The following is a 14594-nucleotide window of genomic DNA, read 5'->3' on the forward strand; positions in this document are numbered from 1 at the left end:
ATAATAACACATTAACTATATTAATAATAATAATAATAATAATAATAATAATGATAATAATAACATAGGCACAAATAAGGATAAAACATAATAAGATAATATAAAATAAGATAAAACATCCGGAATTGCGGCTTTGCCTTCAAAATAAAAGCAGAACGCTCTATGAGACACGGCTATACTGATACGGTATATGGATACGAACACAATGTGCTATGAAAATCGAATATTTTAATGTTATTGATAAGTGACTACCCCTCTGCGTAGTTTATTCCTTCCTGCTTTTAAAATTTACAATATGATCTCCAGTTACCGTTTATACTGAAAGTTGTTGAGTAGAAGTCAACGTACTTCCGCAATCCAGATGACTTGCCAATCTGGTCCTGTACTGAAATGAGCCTGTGTTAGCACCGTTAAACAAAACCTGGGCTGTTACAGGTAAACATGTCTAAAATTATAATGTTATGACTCTCGATGTAAGCTGGCTGTCAGACTGAAACCTTGCCACACAGTCCGGCTCTAACCGTCCTCGTTGTCGCGGTAACGCTAGCTTAACGTTTTATCATGTGGGTTTTCGGTTACGGGTCTCTGATATGGAAAGTGGACTTTCCTTACGAAGAAAAGAGAATTGGCTACATAAAAGGCTTCAGTCGTCGGTTTTGGCAGGGCAGTACCGACCACCGGGGAGTACCGGGTAAGGTGAGTAAACGGTCATGCTTTGGGACCTACAGCTCAACGGTCACAATGCACCAATGCGCTGTTGCCATTCTGAGTGTGAGACTATGTGGAGCTGTCAGACGGGGCAAAAAACGTGGGCAAGCATATGTGAAAGAGCTCCTCTGTGCGCGTAATTCAATGGTATAAGTTACTCATACGTCCTTAGTAAATTCCTGAATTCTAGCTCATTGTGTGAACATAGAGAGGGACGTACAGATTAGACACTGAAGTCTGATGATATTGTTCATTTACTGTAAAAAACACACCATACTTGGGCTGTACCCATCAAAAAAGTAGTAGTATCTGCGTATATAGTAGCGATGCTACTACCATCAGAGATAAAGTTAAGGAGTGTAAGGATGTGGCAACTGAAATCTGCAAGTCATCGTTCTTATCTTTAAAAAAAAAAAAAAAAAAAGTTGGACCCCATACAGCAGCTGATGATATTTTTTGACTACCGTTATGGAGATTTATACTCTTGCATTACAGGTTAGAAAATTACAGTACACATCTTATATTATGCCCATAAACTTTGCTGTAATTCCCATAGTCCGTTTTGTTGATATTTGAATGGTTGATTTATGCATGACCTACTTGGTTGTTTTAATGTATGTGTTTTTGCTACTTTTTAGAAGTGCCTGTTCCTCTGTCTGTCTTTTACAGCCTGGCCGGGTCGTGACACTGGTCGAGGATCCTGAGGTAAGACATTCCCCTCCTAAACGCAATGTTACCATATATTTACGTTGTAAGAGAGCTGCAACCGATGATTGTTTTTATCATGAATTAATCTTGATTTTCCTGATTAATTGATGAATTAATTAGTCTATAAAATATCTGAAAATAGTGATAGAATGTCCATCCCAGCCCACATCACCTGCAGGTGTATTGCTGTGCACAACCAACTGTCCAAAAACCCCAAAATAATCAGTTTACAATGATGTAAGAGATCAGCAAATCAGCACTAGAGAAAGCTGGAAACAGCACATTTTTCTTGAGAAATTATTAATTGATCATGAAAAGTGTTGTTGATAAATTTTTTGTTAATAAATAGATGTATCATTTCAGCAGAATGTTAGTAGTTTTTCTCAGTTATCAAATTAGACTTGTGATAAGATGTGCACACTTTTACCCCCTCATTTGACTACCAGATGTTACCAGAGCAGGCACATCCCCCGCTGTATTCAAGAATCTCTTGAAGACTCATCGCCTCCGCGAGCACCTCCTCTTCTAACACCTCTAACACCCTAACGTGCCCAACCAACACTTACTCCGCACTTTCGGTGCACTCCTTTACCTGATCCTCATGAACTTTATCCTACTGAACAGATTTAGTACTTAGCACTTACTTCAAGTTCTCCTAGGGTACTGAAGCTTTAGTGTTGTCCCTCACTGTAAGCCACTTTGGATAAAAGCGTCAGCCAAATGAGTAAATGTAAATGAATACCTAGTTTCCCTCACCCACTAAAATGACACATATCTTTATGATATCTTTATGACATAGTTGCCATGAAGGTGATGTTTTTATTGGAAGACAGATCACATTAAGGGTTAGGGCAAAAAAAAATCCCATTTTATTTATACAGTAATAATAGATAATCACCACCCGAGGGTCATAATTCACCCACCTCGTCATTTATTACTGTATTAGTGGGTAAAATTAACCTTAGACTTGCAGTGTGGAGGCCAGCAAACCAAAAATGCGACTTTGTGAACAGCAGGATTGTGAAAATGAGATTGCACTTTTTTTTACCAAAGCATAAACAGTGCCAGTGTTGAAGAACTGCACTCTCACTTGGATTGTCAGAGAGTTAAAGATTCTTTACAGATATACATGCATGACATGAGACAAAGGCATATGCCGAACAAGGTCAACGAGAGTGTGTGCTGCTCCAGAGAGAAGATGGCATCTTGCACATCTGAAACAGAGGAAATGACAGTGCACTGTCTTGTGACCTTGGATGAGAGATCATTTTTTGCAGTTGATGGGGAAGAGATAGAGAGATACAGAGTGTGTCTTTTGATGTAGTGACAACATGGTGTCATCATAATCTACAAAACATGGTTTTAGAGGTGACTAAAAATGTTACTGGTGAGTTTGTAACCGCCCTTCATCATCTTTCCAAAGCAGTCACAGGTTGTGATCACATTAACAGCACAGTATGTTATCACAAAGACTAGTATGGCTGTAACCAAAGATTATTTTCATTATTGATTATTCTGCTGGATCTTTCCTTAATTAATTGATTAACTGCTTGGTCTGAAAATTGTCAGAAAATAGTAAAAGAAGCTTATCACAGTTTCCTCATATCCAGGGTGAGGTCCGCAAAAGTCTTTTTTGGTCCAACCAACCGTCCAAAACCCAAAGATATTCAGCTTACTATGACTGAAGACTTAGAAAACCAGCAAATACTCACATTTGAGAGGCTGGAGCCAGTGAACTTTTGGCATTTTTTCCAAAAATGACTTAAATGATTAACCTATTAACAGAATTGTTGCTGAGTAATTTTCTGTCAATTGACTTATCGATTAATCGAATAATTGTTTCAAGATTAGTTAGCAGAAGTTGCAGAAGATAAAAAGAACTTTGCTTCCACACACCTGTCTGTGTAGAGTTCTTGACTCTGCAGTCTCTCCTACAGATGTCAAACCTGTTTTTCTGTTAACTCCTTTTTTTTTTCAGGGGTGTGTTTGGGGCATTGCCTACAAGCTGCCGACGGGCCAGGAGCAGGAAGTGAAGAGCTACCTCGACTACCGAGAAAAAGGTGGTTATCAGGTCATCACGGTGAACTTTCACCCCCGTCCACCTCTCACTCCTCCTCCCAACCAGACGCTGCTCTACATTGGCTCTCAGGACAATCCAAACTACCTCGGCCCCGCCCCTCTGGAGGAGATAGCCAATCAGATCATCAGCTCTACCGGTCCAAGTGGGCAAAATACAGAATATCTGTTTCAGCTCGCTGATGCTGTGAGGACAATTCTGCCCGAGGACTCAGACGCTCACCTGTTTTCTCTAGAAACTTTAGTGAAAGAAAGACTACAAAATGGGCAGAAACACTCACACACTCAAACAGGTTGATTGTGTTTAGATAAAGAATGATCTTGAGGAATGATATATCGCAGGCTTGATTTGGCAAATAATCTCAGGGTTTAATACACGTCGAGCCAGTCAGGATATTTGTGGGGTTCAGAAAATATGTTGACAAAGTCTGTTTTAATCCCTGTTCATGTCACAGTGCAAAGAAATGTCACCATTTCATCCCATGCACAAAAACACACATTTCACTGCAAAGAATATTTATTAATATGTCTTGAAAGCTGCTTCAAAATATGTCAGTTGACAAATACATGAAGGTACTACAACTAGCATTCAAACTAAATGGTGAGTGATCACAAATATGCTTTGAATAAATGCAAAGGTTTACTCATTGTACAATATCCAACAACACAGAGGAAGAATTTTTTGAATCAATAAATACTGTATATTCTGAGTGAATATATCTGAATTCACATATACATTTTGGTCTGTTTTTATGCATCTTAAAACATAAAAACAAGTTAAGTGTGTGTGCACTGCTGTCACAAGTGGGGTGAAACATAGGCTTTTGTCCATGCAACATATCCAGTATCTAGAGCAGTTTTGGCACATTTAAATCCCCTGAAAGCTTGGTTTTTCAGATATTGATTATTTCTGTATAACATTAGATATTTATGAGAAAATAAGAAATAGTGGGAAAAAAACATCTTTGTTAACTGTGGTTAAACATTTACAAACTCAGCTAATCTGCTTCACCAGGACCGTGCGGGTGTGGTTTGATCAGATAAGAATAACAGTGCCTGCAACATGAGCAAACAACCCCACAACTGCCATCACATTTTGATTCATATGTTACTAAATCCTAACGGAAGTATGTCACATCACCTTTTTCCAACTCAGCCACGTTCCACTTCACAAAACGCAGAGACTGAAATGTCCTAAGAGCAATAACCAAAACCGTTCCAACTCTGGGTGAAAGTTGTTTTCTTCATGTCGGAGTTCATCATCAACATGGCTTTGATGATGATGTTAGGATAGCAAATACCACAATGCTGTGTTTCACCTTGTCTCACAAACAACATAAAATTATGTCACTTGGATGCCACTGTCTTTAAGCCAGGTTAGCAGCGGCTAGTGGTCATGATTACCATTAATCTGATAATCCGTCCTTGCTAAATACCCTCCATCTCTCTTCCTGATATGAAAAGCAAATTTCAGGGAAGGTATCATTATCATACCACGGTAATAATGCTGTGAACTACTCAAGTGTGCCTTGTTTATTCCAGAACTGTACTTACCTAGTCTGGGTATCCTGTACCTATTGGTGTTCCAGCATCAGCTATCTGCTGATTCTCATTCTGCCAGCACGCGTCTCAGCACAGTGAACATATCAACGTCTCAGCACAGTGAACATATCAACGTCTCAGCACAGTGAACATATCAACGTCAACAGCACTGCATCAAAAAAAAAATCAACGTTCAGAATACAAACGTAGACAGGTCTATATGTGATCCTGTCCTTCGTAAACACACACACATACACTCACACTTGCCCAGCCGCAACCAGTTTCCGGTGTTTATTATCTGTAGTAGCATCTGTACAACAATGTTTGGCCAGAAAAACTAAAAAACTATCACTGCAGAAACAAACATCTCATCTATGTGTTGAGCTCTTTGTGCAGAAACTAATCTGTTGTGAACAGCTACTGTATGTGATATGGATGTACGCAGATAAACTGCAGGTATTTCACGTGATCAGTCAACCCTGGCAACCATACAGCACACCGCACTCATTCTTCCTCTCTAAAATGAAATACATCTTACTTGATGCAGGGAATTTATTTAACTGGAAACAACAGTAAATTCTTAGTGCTGAGCTATTGTATAATACAACGCATTGGGTTGTATAGGTACATGATATTATTGTAGCATATTATGTATTTTATTACTTATTACAGTTGTATATATGCTAATAAATGTTATACACATTTATATCAATTACATGATTTATATCAATATTAGTGTTATATAGTATTATAGATATCACATTGCATGATAAGTGTTGGATTACATTATAACTGGGGAAATACCATTAGTTTTCAGTATTTAGTACTACTAATGTCATTTTTTATATTACTTCTACAAATTTATTTTATTATATTTTTTTTCTTGTATTTGGTAAAAGGACGGCCAGTTTCAACTTTTTACGCATTGTTTAAAACTCCTTTGAAAGTAGGTGCAGTAGAATGAATCGCTGTGATCAGAAAAAGTGATATGAAAGATAAGAGATATTTGGCAGATCTGGTCAAATCAGTGGCTGAATCTATTGTACAGCAATAACAAAAACATTACACCTAAATGGTGGTTATCTCTAAAGTAAAGTGGCCACCTTTGGGGCTGTTGAGCTACTTGGTGAGACAAAAAGTACCCACCAAATAAGTTAAATATTTGAAACTGTTCTGCCCAGGACTGCTTTCCTGCTGGGATAACTGAAGGCCAACAACGGCACGTGAGGTTCCGGAGGCAGAGCTCTCAGTCGCTGCAACATTATCAGATATTATTCTAACAGGCTGCACAGAGGACCGGAGTTCCCAAACAGTGTTCAAAGGTGTCATTATTTTTCTATGGTGCTGGTCAGTCAGTCTGTAGAGGACCTGGCAAGGCAGCTGATTGTCTAGGCGTAGTAACAGGGTGACACCAGCAGGTCCGTGAGCACCAGCAGCTGATCATCAGTGAAGCGCTGCCGGTGCTCCTGCCAGTTATCGTGGTGAGTACGCCTAAACTCCGACAGGGTCTTCTTCACCGTCATCTTGGGACAAACAGCATAATCATCAATTAGAATGAATGAATTACTGACATACTCATATGGGCTTCCAAGAAACCACAAACTGAGCCAGATCCAGAATGCAGCACACTCATTTTCAAATAATACTACAATACTACAACAATACTACAATGTAACTGGGTATATTTACTCAAGTACTGTACCGAAGTATGACTTTAGATACTATTACTTTTGTCCGCTACATTTATTTGACAACTGTAGTTACTATTTACTTTGTATATTAAGATTTTACAAAGATAAACTTATTATCCATTTAAACAAAACATTAACATCTTGGAATGAAGATGTACATTTACAAGTGGCTTGTTTGTTTATCAAGTTTAGGACATTTCCATTAAACTCTGCAGTAAACACCTGCAATGACGAGGAGCAAAGCGGTTAAACAAAACCACTCCCACTTGCTGATCTTGAGATCCACAATGTAAAATGCAGCTTAGAATGCAATAGCAGCTGACGATCTTTCCAGCAATGGTCTCATTTGTTCACATTAATTAAAAACCAATGAGGTCATAGTAATTTATTGATGTTAAAACGCCAGATATAGCGATTTAAATACGCAACAAAAGAAATTATTTAAAGTGAGACAAGTTTAGAGTGAAAAGTTAGTGTGGTTCAACAAGGGCACAAAAACGGGATTAAACTGATAATCACTATAACCAAGGACGTAATCATGATTTAAACATCAAGTATGTTGGTATATATTTTATATTATAGCCTTCAAACAAAACAATGAGATTAGTTTTTAAGAATGGAAGGAATGAGGAGCCTCTGGCCTGACAACCAAAACTGATTTAGACTACAGATTAGTTAGTATCCTTTATTTTCTCTTCACAATATCTCCTACTTCTGCCATTTTTATGTAGAATTTGTACAACTATTCTTTCCAGTAGTCTTTGTAACAGAGACTTATTCATGTACTTGCAAATACATATTTTTTTTAACCATATTCCATTGTATTTTCTTTCTCATCTCTTTCACTTTGCAACAAGAGAAGCACTAAATTATCATCATCATTGACTCCCCATCACTGTAATGTATTATTCAAACTCTGCACTACGGATTACATTGTATGTCTTCTTCATGCCTGAAGTAAGGCCAAAGACACAATTTTCTCCTCAATTGGACAATGAAATTATATTCTTTCAGCTCACACTGTGTTGATGTTTGTATATGAGCGTGTGTGTGTGTGTACGTGTGTGTGTGCGTGTGTGTGTGTGTGTGTGTGTGTGTGTGCGTGTACTAATGTGTGTGTGTACCTCTATAGGCTGTGGGTCGTTGAGATGGTTGCTCAGGTCCATCAGTATCTGAGGCATCCAGTCTGGGACATCGTAAGGGCTCGACAGGATGCACGCACTGAGCCCAAGCACTCCAGCATGGCGCCGCACTAAGTCTGCACACACACACACACACACACACACACACATTTACGAGCATGTCATAATCATCCAGTGAGGCAATCATAGTAATACTTGCCCTATTACCCTTTCTTATCCCAGGGAAATTGTGAACCTTGAAATGATTGGGCCCATTTTAACTCTATGTGTGTGTGTGTGTGTGTGTGTGTGTGTGTGTGTGTGTGTGTGTGTGTGTGTCCGCGCGTGTCTGTGTGTGTACCTGTGGAGGCCAGCTCTCCTCTGGCCTTAGGGAGGAGAGTCTGACTCAGCGTCTGGAGCTGTGTCTGCAGACTGGAGTCCAGAGGGAAGAACTGGCACTGCAGTAAACCACTGAGGGTGGTGCCTGCCATGTCCCTCACCTACAGGGACAAGGAGGAGGGGGGAGGGAGGGACAGCAAGGAGGGAGCAAGAGTCAGAATAAAGAAAAAAGGAGACCTGTGAAGACCAGAGCCGACAAATAAAAGATCTGCTCGAGAACACGAGATAGTCTTAGGGTGAGAAACGCATGCACAATTTATTAAAAGAGGTGAGTGCAAGCAGATCAGGGAAAAGCGGGGTACATGGGACAGAGATGAGCAGACAAGGAGGAGGAGGAGAAGGGATAGACGCTGATTTGAGCTGAGGTAAAATTCGCTTGCAGAACATCACTGCCTTCCTGCATCACTTTGCATAAATCATGAATAAGCACTGAGTGACAGTTGATGCATAGAAACAGACAATGACACAAAGATAGCACCTTCACCAGCTGTACACTTCCACAGTTTACAAAATATTAAGCATAGCAACTGTTTTTGTAATACAGGCATCTTGGTTGAAGTAGAGTGCTTAATCATTTTCACCTGTACATCAAGATCAATGGAAAGAGACAGGTTAAAGGTTTTATAAGCACAGATACAAGTGAGACATGGATGGTACATAAGATGACATAACTCAATATTAGAAGTGATCTTTGCACAAGTAGTAAAGTACATTTTATTGCATTCAATAAACAGACGTTAATAATTAATTAACATTAAGCAGTTAGCCAAAATTAACAGTCAAATCAAATATGCTCGGCCAATTTATATTTTGGGGATTTGATTGAGTTATGCTGTTATTTTTAGATCACTTAAATCACAACCAGCTACAAAGCATAGCAAGACAGCCAAAGTGCACTATCAACAGCCCTGTAACCACAGAAAGGCAAAAAATTGGAAAATAAATTACGAGCTGAGCAGTGAGTAGGAGGGTTATTTTTAAGCGATAACTGTGACTAGAAAAGAGGGATTAAGATTTAGTGAGGAGAGACTAGGGGACAATAAATGGCCATTTATAATCCCATGACAATTATATCTGACAGAGGGGCGATGGCTGTCTTAATGTGGTGCTTGCTGCCTTTTTGTGCATACATTACCTCGAGCTGTTCATCAAGCAACAGCTGCATCACCAGCTTCTGGATGCGGAGTACCTCTGCAGGCACATTCAGCAGGGTAAACAAGTTGTAGAAAACCATGATCTGGAGGTAGGTCAGTACTGAGAAGCGTGCATGCCATGACCTGCTGCCTGCCATCTACAGAGAGGGGAAGGAGAATGGGGAGTGAGAGAAAACAGATACAGAGATGGGTTTGGGTTCGTACCGAGCCCCTTGAGTCCCAGAAGATGATATTTTATATATCTTGCACCAACAAAATACCATGTTGTGGATATAAGTTATTATGTTGTATGCTAAAGATTCATTCGATGTGTGCACAAGTTATTATCTTGTGAGAACAAGATCATTTTGTATCAATTCGTATGCTTGTCTGCCAGGTTTTATTTCCACATGTCATACACTGAAAATGTTGCAGCTCTTGCAAACCAAGACTAGCGGTCTACAGGCATGATAGCAGCTCCGTACGCCCCACAGCAGTGGGCTAAATGCTAACGTAAACATGCTAACATGTTCACAGCGGCAATGTTAACATTCTGACCCGCGGTATAATGTTAAGGTAGTTCACCATCGTAGTTCAGTGGGGTTATTTTTTAGTGTTTAGCACGCTAACATTTGCTAATTAGCACTCAACACAAAATACAGTTGAGACTGATGGGAAACTGAAGTACTGGACAAATTGAAACGTTTACCCGATGATGGTGCTAGATGAAAAGTCAGGGGATCGCTAAAAGTCTTTACAATTTATCATGAACATCCGTACCAAATTTCCTAGCAATTCATTCGATAATTGTCGAAACATTTCACTGAAAGCTGAAAATATCAACAGACTGGCGGCACGAGCAGAAAAGTCGGGGATCACCCAAATCATAAGCCTCATCCCTTGGGGATAATGAATGTCAACCAGTGCTCAAATATTCAAAAGTTGTTGAGATATGTCAATCCAGACCAAACTGGTGGACCAACTGACCCGCCTTACCATCTATAGAGGCTAAAAACAGGGAACGGTCCTCAGCAGTATCCCTTTGCAACATATTTTAACAGACAACAGACTTGACTGATGAGGGGGCTAGGCAGATTTAGACCTCATCACTGACTTCACCCATGATCAGTCACAGTACAGGGTCCAGGGAAGATGCATAAGGTGTAGATGGGTATTTATTAATAAAGTGCTAAGAAAAGACTCATACTATCTAAGCTGCATGGGATCCCAAGTGCTCTAGCACACAGATGGCAATGGCTTCACAGAAGACAGGATTTTGTCAAAAGCACCGAATTAATCTGGTAACTTAGTGCATACAATAATGAGCGTTTTGACGGCTACTAGTGAAAAATCATTTGGCTGAGTGCCTCCACAAGCAAGCAGTCGCCAGAAAGTTACTGGGGGCTATAGAAACCTTAGAAGTGCTACTGTGATCAGCTGTCCCAAACATGAGCACACTTTTAACAGAACAGTTTCACATTTTGTCGGAAATACATAAAATCATACCTTTTTTTACCCTCAGAACAAGGCTAGCTGTGTCCCACTGCTTCCATTCTTCGTGCTACGCTGAACTATCTTTCTCTTGGCTGTTGCTTCACATTTAGGACATGATATAGATAGATATAGTTATGAGAGCTGCATTGATATTTTCATGTAACTCTCAGCATGAAAGCAAGCAAGCATATTTCCCAAAATGTCAACCTATTCCTTTAAATAACTTGCGCACATCGTGATATCTTGTTCCCACGAGATAACAAACTTTAGGTTTGGGTGTCGAGGTGAAATCAAAAAAAAAAGTTGTAATGCTTTCTCATCCCGGAACGCTGACAGCAGGCAGGTGGGCCAGTGTGTGTGTGTGTGTGCGACTATTACCTCTTCCAGCGCTGCCAGAACCAGAGGGATGTGCTCAGGATACAGCAGGCCCTGGGACATGAGAGAGAGACACGTGTGCGCGTCCTGCTTCATCTCGTCATAGCTCTCATCAATCTCCACCGGGGCAATCTGCAGGGAGAGAGAAAGAGTGAGGGAGATGGAGAGAGATGGGAAGACACACGGTTACGCACTTTGAGTAAATGAAGAGAGAAATTGAGTTTAATGGGCAAGTAAGATTGAGTGGGTAATAATGGTGTGCTGGGACCTGTACGTGTGTATGTATGTGTGTACACTGTGTGTGTGTGTGTGTGTGTGTGTGTGTGTGTGTGTGTGTGTGTGTGTGTGTGTGTGTGTGTGTGTGTGTGTGTGTGTGTGTGTGTGTTGTTACCTTGAAGAGTAGAGGCAGGAGCTGTAGTTGTTGCTGAACAGGAGTGGTAAAAGTTCGCCCTGCGCTCGCCATCAACCATTTCAACACTGCAGGTGGCGCACACATAAACACACAGAGAGGAGATTGTGGATCGCTGCCAAATAATAAAAACGACAGACTTGGCGCTGTGACCTTACTGCATGGCTCTGGTAATAAAACACAATCTATCACCATTTAGTATTTAATGATTTGGATAATTTCATAAGCAGATATTTATCTGTATAAAGGAGATGAGAGCAATAACAGAAACTCAAAGAGCAACAATGCGCAAATGTTGAGACAAGCAACGAGATCTAAATTCCGTCTTTGGCAAACAGGTATCCCACCGGCAGATAAGAAGCTTTTGATCTAAAATGAAATGAATTTTTAAACCCAGTTTCAAAACCTCCTCCTCACTGTCAGTAATAAAAATCTGGTGGAAAATACTTAATACTTTATTTAATGTTGTGAAAAGAAGTCAAGTTAAATCTACTACGGTTGTATTTTTGGTTAGTTTTTTGTTTTTGAGCCCCAGCAGGTTACTAAAACCACCGAATTCCCCAAACTGTATCCTCGGTAGTGGCTACGGCCTCGCTTACATACCACCAGTGGTATTTAGCCATGCAGATAGTTTTTAGTTATCCATGTTTGAGATTCCCTCCACCACTTTTGAAGAGATGCTGCTGTGGAATTTTGGAAATCAAATTTTTCAATGCTGTGAGCTCCAACAATGAAAATAAACCTCCAAAGTACCACTCTCCCTGGTCAGATAAAACAAAAACTACATGCATGGCTACATATCACCGGAGGTAAGTGCTTTTCCAATTTGGGGGAACTGAGCCTTTAATTGAATATTTTGTAACTGAGAGGAAAACAAAATCAATAATAAAATCCAGTACAAATTACTGCACTATGTGACCTGTACAAATATTAATATTAGAAACGCCCTTTCAAATATTGAATTGGAGGTCTTTCCGTAACTTCTTTTTGAAAGGCTTGAACACACACCCTTGAAATTCCCTTTTATCTACACCTCACTACCCTTTAAAGTAGATTTAAAGGGTAAAATCAATAAGAGATCACAGCTTTTAGTTTGTTTCATCTGGTTTCAGTGGGTCTGCCTATTTCATCAAGAGAAGAAGCTGTCCTGGTGTATATATTTTTTTTTCCACAGACAGTGTCTATCTCACACCATGTCCATCCACCACACAGTTTACATGCTTCCATCCCCATTCTGACCTGTCTTGAGCAGTTTGACAGCCTGGGTGCACTCGTCTGTCTCCTGGGTGTTCTCCTCGTGGACGTGGTTGTGGATCTCTGGCTCTGATGTGAGGGGCTTGAGGCGTTCTAGGACCCGAGTGACGAACTCTGCCACGTGGGGGGAGGAGGTGGGCTGGGTGTGGGGCAGGGCCACGTCTATCATGAAGATATAGGTCAGGACACTGGAGGGAGAGAGAGAAAGAGAGTCGGGGAGAGATGGGGTAAGGGAGGAGAGGCAGAGGGAGAGGAGGAGAGAATGGAGGGGGAAACAGAAAGGAAAAGAAAGAAAAAGGAAAAGACTCACAAATACACAATTGGAGCAGTTGGGACAGACATGCAGATAATTAAAGAGGCTTAAAACAGTACACAGAAGATAATTAGATTAACCTATTTAAACATGATTATATAATCCAGAGGAGATAACACCAAGTTAATTTGGTACCTGCCAATGCGCTCCCTGACATTCTTATACACCTGGGTGAGTTTGGGCTCCAGGTAAGCCAGCAGCCTGTGCAGCAGTTCAGAAACTCTCCACTGCTGCTGGGCCAGACCTCCCTGAAGCACATACAGCAAACTGACAGAGAAAAAGAGAGGGGGTGGGGTGGGGTGGGTTGGTGGGTGGGAGTATGGGGGGGGGGGGGGGTCGCTGTGTTATTGCGGCACTTCAGCTCAACATACGTCAGCTTCTGTTACTACAGCAACCTGAAATCAGAAGCCTCTGGAATACAGTAGATGACATGAACACAGACTCTGTGCGAATAGTTATTCATGCACATGGACACACACACAGACACACACACACACACACACACACACACATACACACACATACACACACACATGTACCTGGCGTCCCTAAATGAGCCGCCCTCTCCGCTGAGGGGGCTCTCCATCAGCAGCTCCAACAGCCAGTGGAGTTTGCGGGGGTCCCGGCCCTCCTATTGGACAGCAGCCAATACAAAATCGGCTTATTTCTGAAACTATTATTTCAGGTTGGCAACGTGTATTCACACACTGAGGTACTGTATGCACATATCCCCATACTTTTACTTCCAACAGAAACAGAGAAAGTATTTCCTGTTTCAAAACTGTAGGTGGATTTTGGATCATATTAACATAGTTATGTGTACATTTGACTTATTTCCTAATCTAAAGCAAGATGTCGATTTTCTAGCAGATGACTGTAAGTCAGCAGTACAATAATGGGACAGCACAAGTATTTACTGTATGTTTAAGGTGGTTATTCACCGATTTTTAAAAAGAAGCAAATCAGTCTAAACTGATTTTCGGCCAATTTTTATGTCCTCATCAATTCAAAAGTTATGTGTCCTGCTGAAGTAAGATGCAAACAACAACAGTTTATGGTAAAAAGCCATGCTAGCATTTCTGAAAAGGCTGTTGTTAGGCACAGTGCTGCTAATGCTAATGCTAGCTTGGCAACATGCTCACAGAGAAATTATTAACATGCTGAGGTTTAGCAGATGTAATGTTTGCCATTGTTACCATCTTATTTTAGCATGTTATTATTCGAACGCTGGCTAATTATCGCTAAACACGTAGAGTTCAGTTGAAGCTGATGGGAATGTCATTAGTTTTGCAGGCATTTGATCATAAACAAATTAAACAAATTCGAATTTTGACCTGATGATGGCACTAGATGAACAGTGAAGGGATCCCC

At 40.5% G+C, this 14594-nt stretch overlaps 2 protein-coding genes across 2 annotated transcripts in view; one reads left to right on the plus strand and one right to left on the minus strand.

The window, feature by feature from the left end:
• Positions 1-352: 352 nt before the first annotated feature.
• Positions 353-5726, plus strand: chac2 (ChaC, cation transport regulator homolog 2 (E. coli)). The gene is made up of 3 exons (XM_040136084.1): positions 353-696; positions 1378-1413; positions 3395-5726. The coding sequence occupies exons 1-3, from the start codon at positions 562-564 to the stop codon at positions 3788-3790; spliced, it is 567 nt and encodes a 188-aa protein (XP_039992018.1). The 5' UTR covers positions 353-561; the 3' UTR covers positions 3791-5726.
• psme4b (proteasome activator subunit 4b) overlaps positions 5587-14594 on the minus strand; it is a 35611-nt gene continuing 26603 nt past the window's right edge. The window contains exons 39-47 of the mRNA XM_040136083.1: positions 13763-13854; positions 13359-13490; positions 12896-13098; positions 11639-11724; positions 11251-11379; positions 9381-9536; positions 8208-8346; positions 7850-7983; positions 5587-6557 (exon numbers count right to left, since the gene is read on the minus strand). Coding sequence (XP_039992017.1) covers positions 6423-6557; positions 7850-7983; positions 8208-8346; positions 9381-9536; positions 11251-11379; positions 11639-11724; positions 12896-13098; positions 13359-13490; positions 13763-13854 — 1206 coding nt within the window. The 3' untranslated portion in view covers positions 5587-6422. The remainder of the gene's footprint in view (positions 6558-7849; positions 7984-8207; positions 8347-9380; positions 9537-11250; positions 11380-11638; positions 11725-12895; positions 13099-13358; positions 13491-13762; positions 13855-14594) is intronic.

Source organism: Xiphias gladius, chromosome 9, assembly GCF_016859285.1.
Source record: "Xiphias gladius isolate SHS-SW01 ecotype Sanya breed wild chromosome 9, ASM1685928v1, whole genome shotgun sequence".
NCBI classification, from domain to species: domain Eukaryota; kingdom Metazoa; phylum Chordata; class Actinopteri; order Istiophoriformes; family Xiphiidae; genus Xiphias; species Xiphias gladius.